The sequence below is a fragment of the Chiloscyllium plagiosum genome, unplaced genomic scaffold (assembly GCF_037043375.1).
Source record: "Chiloscyllium plagiosum isolate Xiang-an unplaced genomic scaffold, Cpla_swu_hap1 HiC_scaffold_27, whole genome shotgun sequence".
In the NCBI taxonomy this organism is placed as follows: Eukaryota; Metazoa; Chordata; class Chondrichthyes; order Orectolobiformes; family Hemiscylliidae; genus Chiloscyllium; species Chiloscyllium plagiosum.
In genome coordinates, this window is record NW_028270165.1 from 9,926,531 (window position 1) to 9,944,984 (window position 18,454).

General features: G+C 46.1%; 1 protein-coding gene across 3 annotated transcripts in view; it reads left to right on the forward strand.

Moving 5' to 3' along the window:
- Positions 1–18,454, forward strand: part of LOC122548217 (uncharacterized) — a 42,216-nt gene that overhangs the window by 23,381 nt on the left and 381 nt on the right. Inside the window, exons 1-4 of one of the 3 annotated variants that reach the window (XM_087974040.1) lie at positions 2,564–2,683; positions 4,435–6,354; positions 8,774–8,845; positions 12,647–12,819. In XM_087974040.1, coding sequence (XP_087830166.1) covers positions 4,832–5,704 — 873 coding nt within the window. In that variant the 5' untranslated portion in view covers positions 2,564–2,683; positions 4,435–4,831 and the 3' untranslated portion in view covers positions 5,705–6,354; positions 8,774–8,845; positions 12,647–12,819. The other 2 variants (XM_087974039.1, XM_087974041.1) reach the window with 2 other exon arrangements.

The window sequence follows — 18,454 nt, forward strand, 5'->3', positions numbered from 1 at the left end:
ATCCAGCACCACCACCTCTGTAATATGGTCATTTTTAAAGATGTTACAATCTATTTCCCTACACCCTATATTTTTCATGTCCTTCTCCAGAGTAAACATTGATGCAAAATACTTGTTTAGTATCTCCCCCATCTCCTGTAGTTCCACACATTGGCTGCCTTGCTCATCTTTGATGTGCCCTATTCTCTCCCCAGTGACCCTTTTGTCCTTAATGTATTTGTAAAAACACTTTGGCAAATAGGGTTAAGGAGAATCCAATGTTATCTCATGTCCAGTTTTTGCCCTCCTGGTTTCCCTTTTAAGTATACTCCTACTACCTTTATACTCTAAGGATTCACTCAATCTATCCTGTCTATACCTGACATATGCTTCCTTCTTTTTCTGAACCAAACAATCAATTTCTCCAGTCATCCAACATTCCCTACACCTACCAGACATTCCTTTCACCCTAACAGGAATATACTGTCTCTGGATTCACGTTATCTCATTTCTGAAGGCTTCCCATTTTCCAGCCGTCTCTTTACCTGCAAACATCTGCCCCCAAACAGCTTTTGAAAGTTCTTGCCTATTACTGTCAAAATGAGACATTCTCCAATTTAGAATTTCAACTTTTAGATCTGGTCTATCCTTTTCCATCACTATTTTAAAATTAAGAGAATTATGGTCGCTGGCCCCAAAGTGCACCCCCACTGACACCTCAGTCAGCTGTCCTGCCTTATTTCCCAAGAGTAGGTCAAGTTTTGCACCTTCTCCATAGATATATCCACATACTAAGTCAGAAATCTTTCTTGAACACGCTCAATAAATTCCTCTCCATTTAAACCCTTAAACCTATGGCAGTCCTGGTCTATGGTTGGAAAGTTAAATCCCCTACCATAACCATATAAGGGGAAATGAGTTTAAAACTGGGCACAATCCTCCAGGTGCAGTTTCAGCAATGCTATGTTTGGTTGCAGCAACACTTCCTTCCCTTTATGTTCTATTCCTTTAGCGATAAAAGCGAATGCTGCATTCACTTTCTTACTTATCTACTGTACCTGCATGCTAGTTTTCTGAACCAAACAATTATGACTCATTAATGAGGATACCCAGATCCCTCTGCACCAGATCACCCCAAACCCTCTCTTAGATAATAGGTTGCTTTGCTGGTTTTGTTTTTGATCAAAATGCATGACCTCACACTTATCCACCTTAAACTCCATCTGCCACATTTTGGCCCACTCTCCTAACCTATCCAGATCCATTTGTAAGGTTCATATATCCTCATTGCAATCTACCATCACACCTATTTATGTGTCATCCACAAATTTGGCAAATGAGCCTTTTATATGTGTATCCAAGTCACTAATGTAGATTGTAAATAGCTGGGGTCCAAGGACCCAACCCTGTGGCACCTGACTAGTTACATCTTGCCATCCAGAAAGAAAAGCCATCAATTTGGACTGTCTATCTTCTGCCCATTAGCCAGCCACCTATCCAAGCTGATAAATCAGCTCATATCGCATATGATCTAACCTTGCGAGTTAATGCTTTCTGTGGCACTTTAGCAAATGCCTTCTGAAAAGCCAGATATATTACATCTACAGGACCCCTATTATCCACTTGTTACATCTATGAAGAACTTAGTCAAATCTGATTTGCCCATCATAAAACCATGCTGACTCTGATGGATAGAGTTTTGACTTTTCAAACGTCCTGATATTGCTTCCTTGATAATTGACCCTAACACCTTCCCAACAACAGATGTTAAACTAACTGGTCTGCAATTTCCCACATATTGCCTGCCTCCCTTTCTGAATACAGGCATTACATTAGCATTTTTCCAATCCACTGGAACCATAAGATCCTAAGATATAGGAGCAGAAACTAAGCCATTCAATCATGGAAGAAACGTTTCTCAAATCCATTCTCCCGCTTTCTTTGATCACCTTGACAATCAAGAACCTACCTATCTCTGTATTAAATAAACTCAATGAATCTTTCTCATGTCCAGGGAATTTTGGAATATTGTAACTAATGAATCCACAATCTCCACTGCCACTTCCTTTAGTACCCGAGGATGTAGGCCATCAGGCCCAGGGGATTTGTTTGCCCTCAATCCTAACAGTGTACCTATCAACAGTGATTGTTTAAGTTCTACCTTTTCTATAGCCTTTGACTTGCTCGTTCCAATACGCATGGTACTGCTGTCCTCCAACGTGAAAACTGAGGAAAAGTATTGATTTAGCAGCTCTGTCATTTTAGTGTTCCCCTTATTAACTCACCTGCTTCACCTTCCAAGGAACCAACATTTACTTTAGCGACTCTGTTCCCTTTGGCAGACCAACAGAAGCTTTTGATATTTTATGCTATGTTTCTTTCGTAATTTACCTTACCTATTTCTATTCATTTTTGAAAATCCCTTTGTTTGTGTCTGGAAGTTTCCCGATGTTTCAGCTTTCCAAAGGTCTGGAGTAACATTCCTGAACAGGCTGGGGGCGGGGAAAACCAACCCCCATTGTCCCCTATTGGTTGGAGGGCTCCCCAGCCACGCCCCCTCAGTTGGCGACGACGCCGTCTGGACCACGCCCCCTGTAAGTTGGCGCATGTGCAATGGGACAAAGACAGTGTTACTGAGTGTGGGAGAGGAATGGCGCCGGCGGCTGAAGGAAGAAGAACAGGAGCCGCTGGAAAAGCTGAGCAGGTCCGGCAGCTCGTGTCGGGAGGAATGTGAGGAGGTGTTTCGGGTCCGGGGATCCTCCTTCAGAACAGGACCAGGTTTCAGGAACATCCCGGGGAGGTCGCCAGGCCCGAGCGCCAAGACCTGGCTCCTGCCCCCGGGGAGAGGAGACAGTGAGACAGGGTAGGATTGGGATCCGCTGGAGGAGGGAGACTGGGGGGTTTATAAACTCCTAGGGGGAGGCCTCAGGCCTCCAATAGAAGCCCCACAGGCCCAGTGTTTACTTCACCGGCGAAGGAGCTCTCGGGTTGCCCGGGCAACCGGCCGCCAGCTTTGTGCCGGTCAGGCGCCTGTTGTCTTGGGACGGGGTTGTTGGATTGTTGTATAATATTGATCTCCTCTGTACTTCTAATCTTAAATATTATAAAAAATGTGCACTGGCTTCAATTTATGAATTCTAAGTACAGAAGCAAAATATAAACATCTCCTTACATGCCTCCCAACACGTGCATAGGAGCCAAGACTGCCTCAAGATTTACTGAGGTGCTGAATCAATAGCTCTTTCCCTTTTGATTAATGAAGGTGGTGCCCAGCAGACTCCTGTACACAGCCTGTTCTGTCAGCCTTTATGGGAAAGATAGGATTGCAAAACCGAGACACCAATGTCGCCAAGTAATCTGAAGTCACGCTTTGGTGCTTTAATCGCCTCAAACGCATGCCATTCAGAATAATGTCAAGGCTATAGGGGTACCAGGCTCCCCAAGATAGCCAGGATGGATAACATACAGGAGAGCTGAAGTGTTATCCTTATCAAGCCTGTAACGTCTTCACAAATCTCTAACAAGTTAGTTAAATGCAGTGTCCCCGTCAGAAATCCCATGCAGACTCTTCCTAATCAATCCACCTTTCTCCATGTGACTACTAATTTTGACCAGAATAAGTATTACTGGAAGCTTCTCCACCAAATTTAAACTGGCAGGTGGGACTAGATTGGGTTGAGATATCTGGTCGGCATGGACGGGTTGGACCGAAGGGTCTGTTTCCATGCTGTACATCTCTATGACTCTATAATTGCTGAGATTAACTTTACAACCTTTCTTAAACCAGGCTGCAATGTTTGCAATTCTCCAGTCTTCTGGCACCTCCTCCAAGTCCCTTCCTTCAAGATTGTTGGATGCATTTCATAAGTGCCTTGTCAAACTTTAAGGACCAAATGCTTATCGAAGACTTCTTTCATGTAAATGTTGAACTCTTGGGAGGTCATGTTGCGGCTGTACAGAACATTGGTTAGGACACAGTTGGAATATTACGTACAATTCTGATCTCCTTCCAACGAAAAGATGTTGTGAAACTTGAAAGGGTTCAGAAACGATTTACAAGGATGTCGCCAGGGTTGGAGGATTTGAGCTATAGGGTGAGGCTGAACAGACTGGAGCTGTTTTCCCTGGAGTTTTGGAGCCTGAGGGATAACCTTATAGAGGTTTACAAATTTATGAGGGGCATGTATAGGATAAATAGACAGTCTTTTCCCTGGGTTCAGGTCTGTTTCCATGCTGTACATCTCTATGACTCTGTTGGTTGCATCTGTAAGATCCTGAATCAGCACCTTGAGGAGAATTAGAGTGGAGTGAGAACAGAGGGGGAGAGAGAGTGGGATGGTGCGTTCAATTTTGTGGAATAACAAAAGAAAAGTATAATCTGCAGAAAGTAGAATTGCTTGTTCAGAATTGTTACACTGCACTAAGTGTAATAACTTTTGTAATCTCTTTTTACAGAGTATTTGAAGATCTGAAGACGGAAATTTCAAAATCGCCTTATGTCCGACTCATTGACTCTTCTGCTCCTTGGATGCTGCCTGACCTACAGTGCTTTTCCAGCATCATACTTTTGAACTCTTGACTCTCCAGCATCTGCAGTCCTCACTTTCACATCAATGTCTGACAGTGACACTGGGACATCGGGACTGCAACGATTTTTGACTGTGATTCTGTGAGAAGGAGCAAAGCGTTTGCTTCCGGCTTGAATACATTTTCAGAATCAGTGGGACTGGATGAGAGACCCTACGTTGCAGCGCAGTGAGTATGGAGCCTGAAACAGTTATACAGCCTGGAAAGAGGAATTCACGGCAGGGTGGGGCTGTATCCACGTTTGTGTGCAGCTGAAGCTTCGGCCATGGAGAAACCCGAGGAATCCCGCCCCGTGAAGAAACCATGGAAATGTGGCGACTGTGGGAAAGGCTTCTGTCCCCCGTCTGCTCTGGAGACTCATCGGCGCAGTCACACCGGGGAGAGGCCCTTCAGCTGCCCCGAGTGCAGGAAGGGCTTTACCCAGGCATCTGCCCTGCTGACCCACAGGCGGGTCCACACGGGGGAGAGGCCTTTCAGCTGCCACGAGTGTGGGAAGGTCTTCAGCAATTCTTTCGCCCTGCTGAGGCACCAGCGAATCCACAAGGGGGAGAGGCCACTCTCCTGCCCCGAGTGCGGGAAGGCCTTCAGTGATTCCTCCCACCTGCTGACCCACCAGCGGGTCCACACGGGGGAGAGGCCCTTCAGCTGCTCCGAGTGCAGGAAGGCCTTTACCCAGGCCTCTGCCCTGCTGATCCACCAGCGGCTCCACACAGGGGAGCGGCCCTTCAGCTGCCCAGAGTGCGGTAAAGGCTTCAGCGATTCCTCCACCCTGCAGACCCACCAGCGGGTCCACACAGGGGAGAGGCCCTTCAGCTGCTGTGAATGCGGGAAGTGCTTTACCCAGGCCTCTGTCCGGCTGAGACACCAGCAGTCCCACACCGGGGAGAGGCACTTCAGGTGCCCCGAGTGCGGGAAGGGCTTTGCCCGGGCTTCCAATCTCCAGACCCACCAGCGGATCCACACGGGGGAGAGGCCCTTTAGTTGTCCCGAGTGCGGGAAGTGCTTTACCCAGGCCATCACACTTCAGAAACACCAGCAGGTCCACATAGGGGAGAGGCCCTTCAGTTGCCCCAGGTGCAGTAAGGTGTTCACCTGCTCCTCCCACCTGCAGAGGCACCAGCAAGTTCACGTGCCATAGCAGGGGCATTGAAGGAGTGACGGCTGAGTGCCATTATCGACTGGAGTATTAACCCAGTTCCAGGGCCTCCCGGGTTCGAATCCTGCTGTGGCAGATGGTGAAATTGGAATTCAGTCAGTAATCTGGAGTTCCAAGTCTAATGATGAAGCCATTTTTGGGGGGGAGGGGGAAGAAAACCCCCATCTGATTCACTCACGTCATTTTTCGGGAAGGAAACTGCCGTTGTGGGAAAGGATTCACTCAGTCGTCCCAGCTGTATCCTTTACCCTGTCTGGCCTATGGTTGACTCTACACTGCCCCCACCCCCACTCCGTTCTCTTCCCCACTGGGCCCCTCCATCTCCCCAGCAAATGAACGGGGAGAAACCTACTTGGATATAGAGTATACGTTGAAATTGCTGAATGAGACAATACTTCCGACAGGTTAAGAAAGGGAGTGTGTGCACTTTGACTTTGAGCACAATAAAGGGTTACCTGAACTTACCGCCAGGCTCAGACTCTCATTGAAGGCTTTGAGCTTCAAATGGTTTTTGTTTTAAACCTGTTGATTTCTTTCAGCCTCCTGCACTAAGTTTCCAATGTCGTGTATCAGATGGAGCAGTGAATGAGTAGCTATTATCGTTGGAAATTGCAAATATTTCAGGAGTGCAGGTACTGTGTCGATTTATCGGCATTGTAAAGTTTACTGGCAGCACCAGGAGGTGTGAGCTGTGTTAATTAGAAATGATGTGGAGTTGCTGGTGTTGGACTGAGGTGGATAAAGTTAAAATCTACACAACTCCAGGTTATAGTCCCAACAGATTTATTTGGAAGTGCTAGCTTTTGGAGTGCTGCTCCTTCATCGGGTAGCTGTTGAGCAGGATCATAAGACATAGAATTTATGGCCAAACATTACAGTGTCATGCAGTTGATAAGATTTCCTGAACCAGTCCAGTTGCAGTTCAGTCTTTCATCTTTTAGAATGGGTTGTAGGTTTCGATTCATTAACATGTATATCCCAGAACTACTTTTAACTCACATTCTCCCGATGACTAAAAAAATTTTATAAAATTAGGTGACATCTCAGCTCAGACAATGCAAGAAAGGTGTGAGGTTCAAGTCTGTCTGTATCCCAGTCCTGAGTCACACATGTTCTATTTCCAAAGTAGGAATTTATAAAATATTACATAGATTGACTGCCTGCAGATTGTGTTTTGCTCAAATAGCACAATGTATCTGCAAATGCAAATTCACTGCATAGGTTTGTGTGTGTGTGTGTGTGTGTGCGCATGAGAGAGACAGTGTGTCGATGCAATGGAGTATAAGCCTGTGAGAAGGTGTGTGCATGGATTTGAGTGTGGGAGGTGTATGTGTGTGAGAGAGGGTCTGCGTGACTGGGTGTGTATGTGTGCGTGTGGGAGTGAGAGACAGTGTTAAGTGTCGTGAAGGTCCCGGTTGAGACCGTCCTCATGGGTTCCAAACTTGCCTATCGGCCTCTGCTTGGCCAGTAGAAACAATTAATCAGTTACTGGGTGGCATGGTGGCTCTGTGGTTAGCAGTGCTGCCTCGCAGCACCAGGGATCCGGGTTCGATTCCCACCTTGGGCAACTGTCTATGTGGAGTTGGCACATTCTCCCCAATGCTTGCACGGGTTTCCTCCGGGTGCTCCAGTTTCTTCCCACAATCCAAAAGGTGTGCAGGTCAGGTGAATTGGCCATGCTAAATTCCACATAGTGTTGGGTGCATTAGTCAGGGGTAAATATAGGGAGGGGAATGGGTCTGGGTGGATTACTCTTTGGAAGGTCAGTGTGGACATTTTGGGCCAAAGGGCCAGTTTCCATACTGTAGGGAATCAAATCTAATCTACACGTACACACATTGGAGCGGGCAGGGTGAGACTTGTCTTTCACTTTGCAGAAGGTGGGAGGTTCTGGATGCTGTGATTCAGGGTAAACACACGCTGGAAGACCTTTGGCTCAGAGAGATGGAGTTGGAAGCCAGGCTGCAGACATGTCACGGGGAAAGTTAACCAGACACTTTATTCCAGAAGATGGTCATTCCCCTCTGGACAGAGCCTTCTGATTAGGTCATTGGACATGGTCAGAAGGGTGAGAGTGTGAATCACACAGGTAAAGGAGATCTGAGATTGGGCAGCGGGGAGGAGCTAACTGGCTGAGTGGTGGGAGGGGGGCGCTGGGGGTAAGGGGCAGAATATTGACAGGCGATTGTCGTCTTTCTCTGCAGTTAGCAGCAGGAGGCCAGATGGCATCAGTGTCTGTCTGGTACCAGGTTCAGGAACCGACGTGCTCAGGACAGGATAAGTGGGAAAGGGAGGCTGCAGTGGGTGTGGTCCACAAATCTCAGGAGGTGAGAGCTTCTGCTGAGGGCGCATGAGAAGTCAGAAGCTATGAAAACAAAGCAGAACATCAAAGCTCTGGGTGGCATGGTGGCTCAGTGGTTAGTACTGCTGCCTCATGGTGCTGGGTTTGATTCCAGCCTCAGGTGACTTTGGTACATTGTCCCCCTTGTGTCTACGTGGGTTTCCTTCAGGTGCTCCAGTTTCCTCCCATAGTCCAAAGATCTGCAGTTTAGGGTGGATCAGCTGTGCTGAAGTGTCCAGGGATATGCATTTTCGGGTGCGTAGGGTATGGTAAGTGGGTTGGTCTGGTGGGATGCTGTTTGGAAGGTCAGTGTGAGGTGAATGGGCTGAATAGCCTGCAGGGATTATGTGATTCTACTGCTTTAGCCATTTGTATATTGAGAAATGATTACTGTGGTCCTGGGAAAGGTGGGATTTATAGTGTCACTGTCCTCTGTCCATTATCTTTCTGTCCCCCTGTCCATTTTCTCTCTCTTGACACCCACCCTCAGCTCCTCACCCCCCCCCCAACCATTCTCTTACCCCACCACCTATTATTTCTCATGCCTCCATCCCTCTTTGATCACTGTATCAAGCCCTTTTAAGGAGAGAGAGACAGATGGTGATGACTCTACCTGGGAGATGGGGGTGCACAAGAAATGGCTGATCTTTAACATTGAGAATAGCTACTCAAACAACATTAAAGCATGTTCAATTCTATTTTTAAAAAAGCTGCAGGCATCTTACTGAAACTTGCGTTGAAACATGTGCAGTCTGGCCACAGTTGAGGACAGGCTGTAAGGGGTGAGTTGCCCATTCTAATATTGTCAAATTGGTTCAGACTATGAAGAAATAGAGTCATGGAGCATGGAATGAAACAGTTTGGTCTGTGCCGACCAGATATCCTAAATTAATCTACTTCTATTTGCCAACACTTAGCCCAAACCCTTTAAACTTTCCTATTCGTACACCCATCCAGATGCCTTTTAAAAGTTGTAATTGTACCAGCCTCCACTCCGGCAGCTCATTCAATACATTTGCCATCCTCTGCGTGAAACAAGTTATCCCTCAGGTCCCTTTTAAACCTTTCCCCAATCACCGAAAACTAATGTCCTCTAGTTCTGGCATTTCTTGAGATAAATTAAATGTCTCACGTTTTTTCTCATCCTTTGGTCCCTCATCTTTCCCCACTCAACCTAAACCTATGCCCTCCAGTTTGTGACTCCCCTAACCAAGGGAAAAGATGTACAAAAGTTGAGCAGCCAGCCAAAATGCAAAAGGAATACAATGTTGAGCCACAGGGGGGAAAAAATTGTGGTTCAACTTTTTTTTTCCTCCGATTGGCATTTAGAACATAGAACAATACAGCACAGAACAGGCCCTTCGGCCCACGATGTTGTGCCGAACATTTGTCCTAGCTTAAGCACCCATCCATGTACCTATCCAATTGCCGCTTAAAGGTCACCAAAGATTCTGACTCTGCCACTCCCACAGGCAGCGCATTCCATGCCCCCACCACTCTCTGGGTAAAGAACCCACCCCTGACATCTCCCCTATACCTTCCACCCTTCACCTTAAATTTATGTCCCCTTGTAACACTCTGTTGCACCCGGGGAAGAAGTTTCTGACTGTCTACTCTATCTATTCCTCTGATCATCTTATAAACCTCTATCAAGTCACCCCTCATCCTTCGCCGTTCCAATAAGAAAAGGCCTAGCACTCTCAACCTATCCTCGTACGACCTATTCTCCATTCCAGGCAACATCCTGGTAAATCTTCTCTGCACCCTCTCCAAAGCTTCCACATCTTCCCTAAAGTGAGGCGACCAGAACTGCACACAGTACTCCAAATGTGGCTTAACCAAAGTCCTGTACAGTTGCAACATCACTTCACGACTCTTGAATTCAGTCCCTCTGCTAATGAACGCTAATACACCATAGGCCTTCTTACAAGCTCTATCCACCTGAGTGGCAACTTTCAAAGATCTATGAACATAGATCCCAAGATCCCTCTGTTCCTCCACCTCCACTAAGAACCCTACCGTTAACCCTGTATTCCGCATTCTTATTTGTTTTTCCAAAATGGACAACCTCACACTTGGCAGGGTTGAACTCCATCTGCCACTCCTCAGCCCAGTTCTGCATCATATCTAAGTCTCTTTGCAGCCGACAACAGCCCTCCTCACTATCCACAACTCCACCAATCTTCGTATCATCTGCAAATTTACTGACCCACCCTTCGACTCCCTCATCCAAGTCATTAATAAAAATTACAAACAGCAGAGGACCCAGAACTGATCCCTGCGGAACTCCACTTGTAACTGGGCTCCAGGCTGAATATTTGCCAACTACCACCACTCTCTGACTTCGACCGGTTAGCCAGTTTTCTATCCAATTGGCCAAATTTCCCTCTATCCCATGCCTCCTGACTTTCTGCATAAGCCTACCATGGGGGACCTTATCAAATGCCTTACTAAAATCCATGTATACTACATCCACTGCTCTACCCTCATCCACATGCTTGGTCACCTCCTCAAAGAATTCATTAAGACTTGTAAGGCAAGACCTACCTTTCACAAATCCGTGCTGGCTGTCCCTAATCAAGCAGTGTCTTTCCAGATACTCATAAATCCTATCCCTCAGTACCCTTTGCATTACTTTGCCTACCACCGAAGTAAGACTAACTGGCCTGTAATTCCCGGGGTTATCCCTATTCCCTTTTTTGAACAGGGCACAACATTCGCCACTCTCCAGTCCCCTGGTACCACCCCCGTTGAGAGTGAAGACGAAAAGATAATTGCCAATGGTACTGCAATTTCCTCTCTTGCTTCCCACATAATCCTAGGATATATCCCGTCAGGCCCCGGGGGACTTGTCTATCCTCAAGTTGTTCAAAATGTCCAACACATCTTCCTTCCTAACAAGTATTTCCTCTACCTTACCAGTCCGTTTCACACTCTCCTCTTCAACAATACGGTCCCTCTCGTTCGTAAATACTGAAGAAAAGTACTCATTCAAGACATCTCCTATCTCTTCCGACTCAATACACAGTCTCCCACTACTGTCCTTGATCGGACCTACCCTCGTTCTCGTCATTCTCATGTTTCTCACATACGCTTAAAATGCCTTTGGGTTATCCTTGATCCTATCCGCCAAAGATTTTTCATGCCCTCTCTTAGCTCTCCTAATCCCTTTCTTCAGGTCTCCTCTGGCTATCCTGTATCCCTCCACTGCTCTGTCTGAACCCTGTTTCCTCAACCTTATGTAAGCCTCCTTCTTCCTCTTCACAAGACATTCAACCTCCCTCGTCAACCAAGGTTCCCTCACACGACCATCTCTTTCCTGCCTGACAGGTACATACAGATCAAGGACATGTCGTATTTGTTCCTTGAAAAAGTTCCACATTTCCACGACATCCTTCCCTGACAGCCTATGCTCCCAACTTATGCTCCTCAGATCCTGTCTTACAGCATCATAATTACCCTTCCCCCAATTGTAAAACCTACCCTGTTGCACGCACCTTTCTCTCTCCATAACCAAGGTGAAAGTCACAGAATTGTGGTCACCATCACCAAAATGTTCACCCACTAACAAGCCCATCACTTGTCCCGGTTCATTACCGAGTACCAAATCCAATATGGTCTCCCCTCTGGTCGAACAATCTACATACTAGTTAGAAAAGCTTCCTGGACACACTGCGCAAACACCGCCCCATCCAATCTATTTGATCTGAAGAGCTCCCAATCAATATTTGGGAAGTTGAAATCGCCCATGACTACTACCCTGTGGCTTCTGCACCTTTCCAAAATCTGTTTCCCAATCTGTTTCTCCACATCTCTGCTGCTATTGGGGGGCCTATAGTAAACACCCAACAAGGTGACTGCACCTTTCCTATTTCTGACTTCAGCCCATACTACCTCCAAAGGCAGATCCCCCTCGAACTGCCTTTCTGCAGCCGTTATACCATTTCTAATTAGCAACGCCACCCCCCCCCCCCTCCTTTTTTACCACCCTCCCTAATCTTACTGAAACATCTGCAACCAGGAACCCCCAATAATCATTCCTGTCTCTCTTCTATCCACGTTTCCGTGATGGCCACAACATCGTAGTCCCAGGTACCGATCCACGCCTTAAGTTCACCCACCTTATTTCTGATACTCCTTGCGCTGAAGTATACGCATTTGAACCCATCTCTGTGTCCGCAAGTATTCCCTGTCTGTGCTACCTTCTTCACAGCCTCCCTACATTCTTGGACATCCTGACAAACAGCTAACCTACTTGCTGGACTACAAGTCCGGATCACACCCCCCTGCCAAATTAGTTTAAACCCCCCCGAAGAGTGCTAGCAAACCTACCCCCCAGGATATTGGTGCCCTTCTGGTTCAGGTGCAACCCGTCCTGCTTGTACAGGTCCCACCTTCCCCAGAATGCAGTCCAATTGGACACTTCAAATCTGTCAGTAACGTAAGCATCTCTGAAGAGCATAATGCGCATGCCCCTCGGTGTCAGCAAGCACTGCGCATGTCCGCTGGTGTCAGCAAAAGACCGAGCATGCTCCTGGTTGTACACACAAACGACTCATGACCTACTTTTGATGTACCAATAGGGAACTCGGGAGGACCGGAAGGTGTCTTGTCCTCCTGCCAATCAGAGCACCGCTATTGCCTGAATGCGGAAGTTGGATAATGAGCTTCTGAAGTTGCTGCTGCTGCTCCTGTCTCTCTGAATGAAGATTGAGCTTTACCCCAAACTGCAACTTTCTTCCTCTGTCCAACAACTGTGAGTACAGCACTCTCTTTTCTCGCCACCTATTCCACTTTTTTTTCATTCTGGCGTTCAATTGTTGACTTGCAACAACTGAAAGGAAAGGGAGTGAATTCAGGGAGGGGACAGAGTGTAGAAATATTGGTCGAGTGTGTGGTGCTGGAAAAGCATAGCAGGTCAGGCAGCGTCCGAGGAGCAAGAAAATCGACGTTTTCCTCCTCAGATGCTGCCTGACCTGCGTGCTTTTCCAGCACCACACTCTCGACTCTAATCTCCGGCATCTGCAGTACTCACTTTTTTTGTCTAGAAATGTTGGTCCAGATTTATAGAAGAATACAGCGCAGTACAGGCCCTTCGGCCCTCGATGTTGCGCCGATCCAAGCCCACCTAACCTACACTAGCCCACTATCCTCCATATACCTATCCAATGCCCGCTTAAATGCCCATAATGAGGGAGAGTCCACCACTGCTACTGGCAGGGCATTCCACGAACTCACGACTCGCTGAGTAAAGAACCTACCCCTAACATCTGTCCTATACCTACCCCCCCCCCCCTTAATTTAAAGCTATGCCCCCTTGTAATAGCTGACTCCATACGTGGCAAAAGATTCTCACTGTCGACCCTATCTAAACCCCTAATCATCTTGTACACCTCTATCAAGTCACCCCTAAACCTTCTTTTCTCCAATGAAAACAACCCCAAGTGCCTCAGCCTTTCCTCATACGATCTTTCTACCATACCAGGTAACATCCTGGTAAACCGCCTCTGCACCCGTTCCAGTGCCTCCACATCCTTCCTATAGTATGGCGACCAAAACTGCACACAATACTCCAGATGCGGCCGCACCAGAGTCTTATACAACTGCAACATGACCTCAGTACTCCGGAACTCAATTCCTCTCCCAATAAAAGCTAGTATGCCATATGCCTTCTTCACCGCACTATTTACCTGGGTGGCAACTTTCAAAGATTTGTGTCTCAATTGGCAAACACATGGCAAATGCATTACCACAATGTGATAATATAGCCTTTTGCTGTGAGAAAGCAGAAAGGAGGTGCATTGTTTTAATGGTGACACGTTGGGATATGGAGAAATTGAGGAGTGCAGATGCTGGAGATCAGAGTTGACAAGTGTGACTCTGGAAAAGAACAGCGGGTCAGACAGCATCCGAGGACCAGGAGAGTTGACATTTTGGACACGAGCCGTTCATCAGGAATGTTATGTGGATGGACAAAGAGGTTTCAGTGTCTTTCTACACCAGTCAATACCCGTTGTCAGACAGGTGCACTAAGCAGTCAGCAGGGCAAGTGGTGTATTAGCAAGAGGAATTGAGTTCAGAAGTGGGGTAGGGCCTTCCCGCGGTTAGGGGGTCATTGAATATATTCAAGGCTGAGTTCATCTGATTTTTGAACAACAATGAAGTGGATGGTTATGAGGGAACAGAAAAAATGGTTTTAAGAACAGTTACAGCCACTCTCTGGCTAAAGACATTTCTCCTAATCTCGGTTCTGAAAGGTCTTCCCTTTACTCTAAGGCTGTGCCCTCGGCTGCTAGTCTCTCCTTCCAATGGAAACATCTTCCCAACATCAACTCGTCCAGGCTATTGAGTATTCTGTTTGTTTCAATTAGATTCCCCTGAGTGTGGCCCTGTTAATCAGCATGAACCAGACCCTTCAGGATGAGGTACAGCAGGGATTAGGTTCAATAAAGTGAGAATGGAGGGAGTGTGTGGGATAGAGATTTTGTACTTCCAGGGAATAAGAATTACAGAGAGTTTGCTATAAATTAGAATTGATTGGATGGGGCAATGGGCCAGGGAGTGGCAGATGGAGATTAATTTAGGGAAAAATGATGTTTGCATTATGGTAAGGCAATCCAGGCAGGACAGTTAAGGGAGTGTTTCAGAACAAAGAGACCTTGGAGTGCAGGTTCATTGTTCCTTGAAAGTGCAGTCTCAGGTAGCCAGAACAGTGAAGAAGGCATTTTGTATGCTTTCCTTTATTAGTCAGAGCATTGAGTATCGGAGTTGGGAGGTCATGTTGTGGCTGTACAGGACATCGGTTAGGCCACTTTTAAAATACTGCATTCAGTTCTGGTCTCCCTGCTACAGGAAACATGGTGTGAAACTTTGAAAGGGGTCAGAAAAGACTTGAAAGGCTGTTGCCAGAGTTGGAGGGTTTGATCGACAGAGAGAGGCTGAATCGGTCAGGGATACTTTCCTGGAGCATCGGATGTTCAGTGGTGACCTTATAAATATTTATAAGGGGCATGGATAGGGTGAATGCAAAACTAGAGAGCAAATGTTTGAGGAGAGAGGGGAATGATTTAAAAGGGACATGAAGGGCAACTTGTTTCACGCAGAAGGTGGTGCATGTATTGAATGAGCTGTCACAGGAAGGGGTGGAGCCTGATACAATTACAGCATTTAAAAGGCATCTGGATGGGTACAAGAATAGGAAGCATTTAGAGGGATATGGGCCAAATGCTGGTAAATGGGACCTGATTAAGTTAGGATATCTGGGCGGCACATATGAGTTGGACTGAAGGGTCTGTTTCTGTGCTGTATGACTCTCTGGGTCTTTGGTGAAACCAGAAATGTCATTGTGAAGACTGGACTTTCAGAGCAGCCTTCAAAGATGTTTTGTCCTTACTGGGAGCAGAAGAAGTTTCAATGAAATCTTTCATTTATGAGATAGCACCTGAGTGAGTGAGGACATCTGAGATTTTGGTGGAAAGTGGGATTTCATTGCACTGTGGGGATGAAACCCTATCCTATCCAGTCATTTCTGCTGGTAGGTGAGACCAGACCTCAAGATTAGTTGGAGTAGATTTAGGACAGAGATGAGGAACTGCTTTTCCCAGAGAATCGTGAATCTATGTAATTCTCTGCCCAGGGAAGCAGGAGAGGCAGCTTAATTAAGTATATTCAGGACACCGTTAGATGGGTTTTTGCATGATAAAGATATTAAGGGTAGTTGGGACAATGCAGGGAGGAGAAGCTGGGACAATGGAGAGATCAGTCATGATCTAAATGAATGGCGAAGCAGGCTCGACAGGACAAATGACCTACTCCTGCTTCTATTACTATGAAACTCTAACCCTGCATTTCCCATGGCGAACCCGCCTAACCTGCACATCTCTGGGCACTATGGACAATTTAGCATGGCCAATCCAAATCCAGGCCAGTGAGCAATACAGTGATGTGAAAAATGAACATCCGAGAACGACAGAAGGACATGTCCCAGCAATCAAAACTGGATTCTAAAGATCACAAAAACTGAAACTAAAAATGGTATGTCTGAATGTGTGCTGCATTGCAGCAAAAGCGAATGAATTGACTGCACACGTTGAAGGGAACTCCTTCAATTAAAATATGGGACTCCTTACAGAGATATGGCTTCAGGATGACAAGGATTGGATCCTCAATATTGAGGAGGTGATCAAATGGAAAGCAAGATAAAGGTAGAGGGTGCACAGGTAATCAAAGGACTGATCACAGGGTAACCTGGTGTCAGCTCAGATTTCAGGTCCTGATTTCTCACCTCTCCTGGATTTCTGCTGATGATTTCACCCCCTTTTTTTAACACCTTCCGGAACAATAAGTCAATCCAGACCCACAATCTCCCAGCCTGTTAACCATCCAGACATCGAGTGTAATCATTAGCAGGGAATAAAACAAGAAATGTGAACCAAAATTAGAAATAAGTAGGTGCTTGTGCTTTATATTGTTCAATAGGACGTAAACCAGAAATACTATTCTCCCAGGATTCCTACAGTGCCTTATTTGAGGAATTCTCTCACCCTTACATCGAGCTATTAGTACCCACTATGATTTACAATAATATTTATACCAACAGAAAAAAAGTATCTGTTGTCAAATTGACATAGAGATATACAGCATGGAAACAGACTTTTTCTCTCTCTCATGCACACACATGCACAAGTCCATGGGGGTGAATTTGTGTTTGCAGAATGATATTTGCATATGCATTCTATTTTCCTCAAAAAATGCACAATCTGCAGGCAGTTAATATATGTAACATTTTGTAAATTTCACATTGGAAATAGAACCAGTCTGACACTAGACTGGGATACAGACAAATTCTGACCTCACATCTTTAATGCATTGTTTGAGCTGAAGTGTCTCCTTTTGTTACAAAGCCTTAAAGTTATCCTGGGAAGGTGCCTTACAGGAAGTTCTGGGATTTACATATTAATGATATCTGCAATCCATTGTAAAAGATGAAAGACTTAACGATCCAGATTTGTTCAATATATCATTTCAATGCCAGGACACTGTAATGCTTTTCCAGAAATTCTGTGTCTTATGATCTTACACTCCACAACCACCTGATGAAGGAGCAGCGCTCCAAATGCTAGTGCTTCCAAATAAACCCATTGGACGATAGCCTGGTGTTGTGCGATTTTTAACTTTGTCCAGGTAAGGTTTGATTGGCCAGGCCAAATTACCCATAGTGCCCAGGGATGTGCATGTTAGATGTATTAGTCAAGGGGTAAATGTAGAGCAATAGGAGTAGGGGAATGAGTGTGGTGAGGTTGCCTTTTGGAGGTTGGTGTGGACTTGTTAGAACAGTGAGGGTTCTCTGATGAGAAGGGATTTTTGTTAACTGTTCGGGGGGGGAGTTGGGAAGCGGTGGGTGGAGTGTGGGGGGAGGGGGGAAGCAGTGGGTGGAGTGCGGGGAGAAAGAAATTTGTTCACTTGTAGCAACTGGAGTGAACCCAGGGAGGGAGCAGACTCTGCAAACTCAGATATGTGTCTTAATTACCTGGGGAAGGAGGGTTGGAAGGATAGGGTGTTGCTGTTTTCCCTAGTGCATCAGAGTGTGAGGGGTAACCTGATAGACTTTTTTAAAATCATGAGGGGCATGGATTGAGTAAATAGACGAGGTCTTTTCCTTGGGATGGGGTGTCCAGAACTCGAGGGTAATAGATTTAAGGTGAGGGCAGGGGGAGGGAGACTGCAAAGAGACCTAAGGGGCAACATTTTCACGCAGAGGATGGTGCATGTATGGAATGAGCTGCCAAAGGAAGTGGTGAAGGCTGGTACAATGACAACATTTAAAAGTCATCAGCATGAGTGTATGAAAAGGAAAGGTTCAAAGGGATATGGACAAAGCGCTGGGACGAGATTAATTTTGGATATCTGGTTGGGCACAGAGGAATTTGACCGAAGTGTCTGTTTCTGTGCTGTACATCTCGATGACTGTGGCTTTCCACAAATGTTTGTCATGTCTATGTTCAGTTTCTCTCTGGTGGCGGTGTCAATGCCTTGATGTCTCATTTTTGCTTTCCTCCCCACTTCCTGGGAATGTTAACCATTTTGTCTGGTTGTTCTTCAAGAAGCTGCATTGCAGATTTACCCTGAATTGAGATTTTTTTGCTTCCCAAAATCCGACCTGCTCACTCTCAGCAATATCCCAGTGTTGTGAAAGATATTAAATTTCAGGTGGAGTTATCCAAAACTCAGAGATGTCAGTCTTGATGTCTTTGCTTTTCTGCCCCTGTGAGATCCTGAATCAACATATTCAGGAGAATGAGTTAGAGTGGAGGGCGGGAGAGAGAGAGTGTGGGATAGTGCTTTCAATTTTGTGGAATAACAACACAAACAAATTGCTTGTTCTGAATTTT